Here is a 6,055-nt window from a genome sequence, read left to right on the forward strand (position 1 = left end):
CGCCAATTAGCACAAATGGTAAGTTCCGACAGTGCCTACAAGTGTGCCTACTGGCCGCTAAATGGCAATACCGGTTTCATATGTATACACCTGGTATTCCAATTTCGGAAAGGACATTTTAAAGCCTTTAAAGCTTTTAAAACATTTAAAAGGGGTAGTCGTCATTTCCTCCACGGTTACCTGCGTACCCTTCCCCTTCCAATGTGCAGCGACACTACCCCTCACTGGATTCGAAGTTGCTCCAGGCCCACGATGCTACGTCCCCTTTGGAGATAATCCCTTTGTTTTCCAACTTTTATCTATTCCTATTTAAAGAATATCAGAATGTCCAAGAAAATCATTTAAATATACATAATTAGATTATTTTCAATCTAATAATATATAAATATGATATATGCACATTTTATGGACAAAAAATTAAACAATTTTCCACTTTTGGTCAATTATACACACAATACAATGCAATTATGAGCAATGAATAAATAAAAACAATAAATACAATTTTCCACTTTTAAAGTTATCGTGGATTAATAATTGATTGAAGTTAACAAAAGTAAGTGTTTGAACAAGTTATTATTATTATTTATAAAAATATTCTCTTACAGTTATTCTCGTATGTTGCAGTTTTTTCTAAAAATTTTCACTTACGATCCACTTTTAAATTGTAGTGAGATAATAGTTATTTTAAGTTAACAAACGTAAGTTTCGGCCCACAATGGTGACCCGTATCAGTGAGTTTTAATCAATCTGCGAAAAGTACACAACTTCTTGTAGGTACGCAGTTTTACAATTGAAAGTATTATTCTTTGGTTAACACCTCAGTTTCTAAATTATATACATTTAACTTAATTTTTTAAAAATTTTATTTAATTTTATTAATAACTATTGATAAATCATTCAGCATTATGAAAAGAATGTATTTTAACGAAATACAACATTGATGAAAAAAAATTAGAATGCAGTAGTTAAAAATGAACCTGTAGTAAAAAAATGAAATTATACAAAACTTTGTAGTTGAATAATTATTTAGGTATTCTTCAAAAAAATGTTCTTTTCTTATCGACAAAAAGTGCATTTTTAGAGGCGAACAATTATTGTTACTTTTACAAAAATAATTCTCATGGATTAAAAGCAAAATTATATAATTATATAACTACAATGCACTTTTTTACCAATATATTTTTTACTACAGTGTGATTTTGAAAATGCTTTCTTTCATAGAAATAATTTTAAAACATGAAACTCAGTACATTTCAATTTATAAAGTTGAAATTATGAATATTTTGAAAAATTTAAATTTAAATATTTTAAGAGACAAAACTTTGTTAAAGGAAAATTTGTGTATAAGATATCGAGGAAACATTTTTTTAAGTACAATGTTCCTCGCCAATCTGTATTTCTACTACTGTGAAAAAATTGGCATCAACTTTTCGTTGATATAAGGGAAAGAAAAGTTTTAAAAAAATATTTAGCTACAAAGTTTTTTTTTTAATTTTGTATTTTTACTACAGAGCGGCTTTCAAGAGAACAAATTTGACTTTCACAGATATAATTCCTCATCACACCAGAAAAATTAATTAAATAACACTATTTCTCTTATACATAAAAAGCTGTGTTTAAGGGTTTCAATACAAAAAATGGAATTTAATATACATCGCTAAAAAATAATTTAAAAAGAGTTCTTTGACTGCAGCGTTTTTTGAAAACTTTAAAAAAATTTGTTTATAAATTTTGTTACAAGATTTTCCTACTACATTTTAATTGTTTTTTTCATTAGTTGTTCTTCGTTAAAAGATTTTTTTTTAAAGAATAGTACTTTCAATTGTAAAAGAGCATACCTGCAATACATTACGTACTTTTCACAGATTTAAGAAAACTCACTGATAAGGATCGCCATTATGTGCCAAAGCGTTTGAAACAAGTCAATTGTTTTCGATTCGCTTGACTCTAAACTCTAAAGATAACAATGTACATCAACAATTTCTACAAAACTAAGTTTTGAGGATCAATAACATCACCCAGCGATTATCAAGTTATCATTATTTTAAATAATATTCTCTTTTAATAATTTTCGAAAAATGCGATTTTTTTCTTAAATTTTCAACAGCTCTACCAACGAAAAAAAAACATTGGAAAATTGATTAACTCAATGGCAAGGAAATGGGTAATTTGAAAGACAAAGGCATTATCTTTATGGGGGACATAGCATCGAGGCCCTAAAGCAGTGGTCGGCACGCTCTTGCCCTGGGCAGGGTAGCCTGCCCTGGCTGCCCTGTGACCTACTCCCAGGGCAGTACCTGCGAGCTTGGCCAGATCACCCCTTTCCTCAGGAGTCCTTTGTTAGAAAATGGGACAAAAATATGAGATTAAAAAATTCGTAATTTTGCGATCAGTGACTTAAAAGTAATATGTTTGGAATCTACGTATAGTTCCGATTCCAAAGACATGTAATTTGTTTATAAAGGTTGAAAGTTTGAGAAGTATTTAGTATTAAATTGAATGTCAATCTGGTGTTTCTTGATTATAAACTCCTTCAAATTTTTAACTTTTGTAGGCAAGTAATATATTATTGGAATCGGAAAAATTCGTAGATGCTGATAATGATATTTTCAAATCGCTAATTGAAAAATTAAGTTTTAAAATTTCCTTACTTTGACATTTCTGTAGACAAAAGACCCTTGCTGGAGTAAGCTCACTCGCATTAAGGTACATGAATAAACCGAAAAGTAGTAGAAAAAATTAAGTCGGGTGGAGCCTGACCATACCTGAAAATTAAGCAAAAAGTTTGCCGACCACTGGCCTAAAGCAACTTCGAATCCAGTGAGGGGTAGTGTCGTTGCGCAGTGGAAGGGGAAGGTTAGGCAGGTAGCCGTGGAGGAAAAGACGATCGCCTTTTAAAAGATCTACCTGGACCTTTGAATATATATATACCTGAGCGCCTGCGGTGAATTTCTTTGAGCTTCTCTGACCTTAGAGAATCTTTAGAATATACTCAAAGATTTCTTTCGGTAGGGGAGAGTCGGATTAGCGATGGCCAACTACTGTAAATAACTCTGCCCGCCCGGTACGTGACGAATACAAAAGGAACATTATATTACCGTCGCACCACTCTTAGACGGACCAATAAAAGGGCCTTGAAAAGGACCCACATCTCTCAGACTATCTCCGAGACTATATTGTTTCAAATCGACTCTGCTTATAGTCTCAAATGGGCCAGGCTATTTCGCTGGAGAATACTCAATCGGAATGTGCTCAAATATTTGAAATATCAATAATCAAGGTATAACTGTGTAATTTTGTATCACACGCACCTACATCGACCCTAAATCTACTTAAACAAAAATATAATTAATATCCAGACATAATATTTATAACAAGACTCACCTTCACACTTATCTGCATATTTAACTCCCTCTTCTTCCTCGGGCCCACAAGCAGCCAAATTTATCAAAAAAAGTGTAAAAAATATAGTTCCAAATTTAATTGCACTCATGGTGATCGAATGCAATTACACAAATTACTTGCTAATTAACCTAATTAACATTCAAACGTAAAAATTCATTAAAAAAAATAGTGTTCTTAGGTTATGTTAGATTAAAATCGTAAAGGCTATATTTATACCATAAGAGCAAGCACTATTCTTTTATAAGAAATTTAAAAAGATAATACGTGGTTTTTACTATATCCAATAAGACGTTGACGTTTGGTTGTCATTATCATTAAGATAAGTACAGAGTTTTCAAAATATCGGACAAATATTATTCACTTTCAGAATTTCACGTCGTGTAAGTACTGTATAAGATCTCTGGTATGAGTTTTTCTTAAATTAATTAAAATTTGCATGTATCGAATAAGAAATGAAATACTTTTTTTCAGGCGCGTTTACTTTTTCAAAGCTAAACAGTTTATTAAAAAATAGAAACACCAAAGGCAAAACGGCATGGGCATAGGAAACAAGGGACTAGGCATGCCATTGCGGGGGTGATGCAATGAAGGGGGAGGTCCGCCACCTTTCGATGTCCCGCGACAAACATGGCAGCGCCCACATGTTTATATTTTCATGCACAGTTTGTCGGCAAAAATGCTCGTGCGCATAATCAAATGGCACATCGTAAGATGGCGGCTCTCTCCACTCATGGAATTCTCCCCCCTCCCGTGGATTTAACCCCGCTCGCCAAGTTAGGATGGCATGCCTAGTCCCGTGATTCCTATGTTCATGCAAAACGGCGACAAACCAGTGTCCCCAATCTTGGGAAATTTTTGAACTGAGCTTGCGTCGGGCCGACAACCCGATTGCTCACTGTTAGCGCGCTGATTTTGAATTATATAAATATTCAGATTTGATATTTATGAGAAATAATTATTGAAAAATGCATCCAAGGTAATTTTTTATTCCTAAATTCAAATTTTGGAGTAACAGATGAAAAAATAATGTGATTTTCATGCAAAAAACGTTATTAATGCTGACTTCAGAAAAAATAAGTTTTCTTTAATTTAGAATTTTAAATGTTTCAAAATCTTAATAAAGAGGTAATAAGAAGTTTTAGTTTCAAGAAAAAAATTAGTTTTAATAGTATAAATATGATTTGTTTATTTTCCATACAATATTATATATTTCATAATGTTTATAAAATAGTTAATTATTAATTATAATTCAGATGTTCTTCAATTTATTAAAAAATAAATCATATAGCATTTATCAGTGCAGTAATTATATGGCCGTCCACGCGAAAAGAATAATATAACCACAATTCATGTGCAATTAAATACTCTATTATATATACACTGTAGATTAATTATATAATTTATAAAGCGAATGTGCAATATAGAAATGGTAAGTACAATACTAACAGACCTATAAAAAAAATTTATCATAGAAGAACGAGTTCCATGACGGAAATTATTTTCCTGGACATATTATCCTTACTTACCTTTCTTAAGTTTCGCACGACTTTCAAAAAATGTATGACCACATTTACACTTGCGCAGAAAGTTATGACTTTATATTATTCATTATTTATTACATGGCCCAATAATTTCATAAGTAATATTTGATACTTACTGATTTGAGGTTATATTATTGTATTGTTACGATTGTAACGTGGGCGGCTATATTTGTACCACGTGATTTGTACAAATGTTCATACTAGCGCCACGCACGGGAAGTTCTGACCTGTGTACTTTGCGAAAGAATATGCTCATTTTTCGTTACATTACTTTGGTCTCCTTGTATCTATTCTCCATGACGTTAACAGTGACCAATCGGGTTGTCACCGCGAAACGAGCGCAGTTCATAAAGTTCCCAAGATTGGGGACACTCGCCCTGATTTGTCACTAGCAATGTGCCGTTTCAGAAATTTATACTTTTTGATACTTTCAAGTGAAAGTTTCGATGTGAGTAAAACTTTTAAAGCTTTCGAATTTTTAGCTATTTTTATTATAATTGTAGATGGAAAATGCCTAATGTACATTTAAAATAAATTTTTTTAAATTATAAGAACTGTAATTTACTTTTTTTAAAATTTAAAAACTATTTTAATATCAAATAAACTAAGTCAGAAAACAGAAGCAGAAATAACAGAACCTAATATACAGATACACGAGATACCAATTAAGGCGCGAAAGTGTGAAATTTTTATCATGATTCATAATAATTAAATTCAACACATTTTATAAATTTCAGACATAGAACTTATTTATGTTTTATACGTCCTTTTATTGTTATTTTCTAAATGCAGTAATTACAGTTGCCTCTATTATAACTCTGTATCAAAGCCTCTGCCGTTAATAAACTAAATTAAATTAAAAATGAGAAAGAATAAGTTGGAAATAAATTTGTTCTTAATATTCAATTCAAGCATTACTTATACCTAGATAATAATTCGTGCGCGCATGTTACGCGCACGTCGATGCGCGTATGACATGCATGCCAAAATTCACCATGTTCACCCATATTTTGTGATGGTAATTGAAGTGCGTGCACAAGGTGTGGCACAATGCGAGCATGTTTACAATCAACCTGTGACGAAATTTTGCGGCGCGTACATGCGCTCAA

At 31.9% G+C, this 6,055-nt stretch overlaps 1 protein-coding gene across 3 annotated transcripts in view; it reads right to left on the bottom strand.

Moving 5' to 3' along the window:
- Positions 1-3,963, bottom strand: part of LOC117171985 (protein canopy homolog 3) — a 6,512-nt gene extending 2,549 nt beyond the window's left edge. The window contains exons 1-2 of one of the 3 annotated variants that reach the window (XM_033359694.1): positions 3,681-3,963; positions 3,385-3,533 (exon numbers count right to left, since the gene is read on the bottom strand). In XM_033359694.1, coding sequence (XP_033215585.1) covers positions 3,385-3,493 — 109 coding nt within the window. In that variant the 5' untranslated portion in view covers positions 3,494-3,533; positions 3,681-3,963. Of the gene's footprint in view, positions 1-3,384; positions 3,534-3,621 lie in introns of all 3 variants that reach the window. The other 2 variants (XM_033359693.1, XM_033359692.1) reach the window with 2 other exon arrangements.
- Positions 3,964-6,055: the final 2,092 nt, after the last annotated feature.

This window comes from Belonocnema kinseyi, chromosome 4 (assembly GCF_010883055.1).
Source record: "Belonocnema kinseyi isolate 2016_QV_RU_SX_M_011 chromosome 4, B_treatae_v1, whole genome shotgun sequence".
In the NCBI taxonomy this organism is placed as follows: Eukaryota; Metazoa; Arthropoda; class Insecta; order Hymenoptera; family Cynipidae; genus Belonocnema; species Belonocnema kinseyi.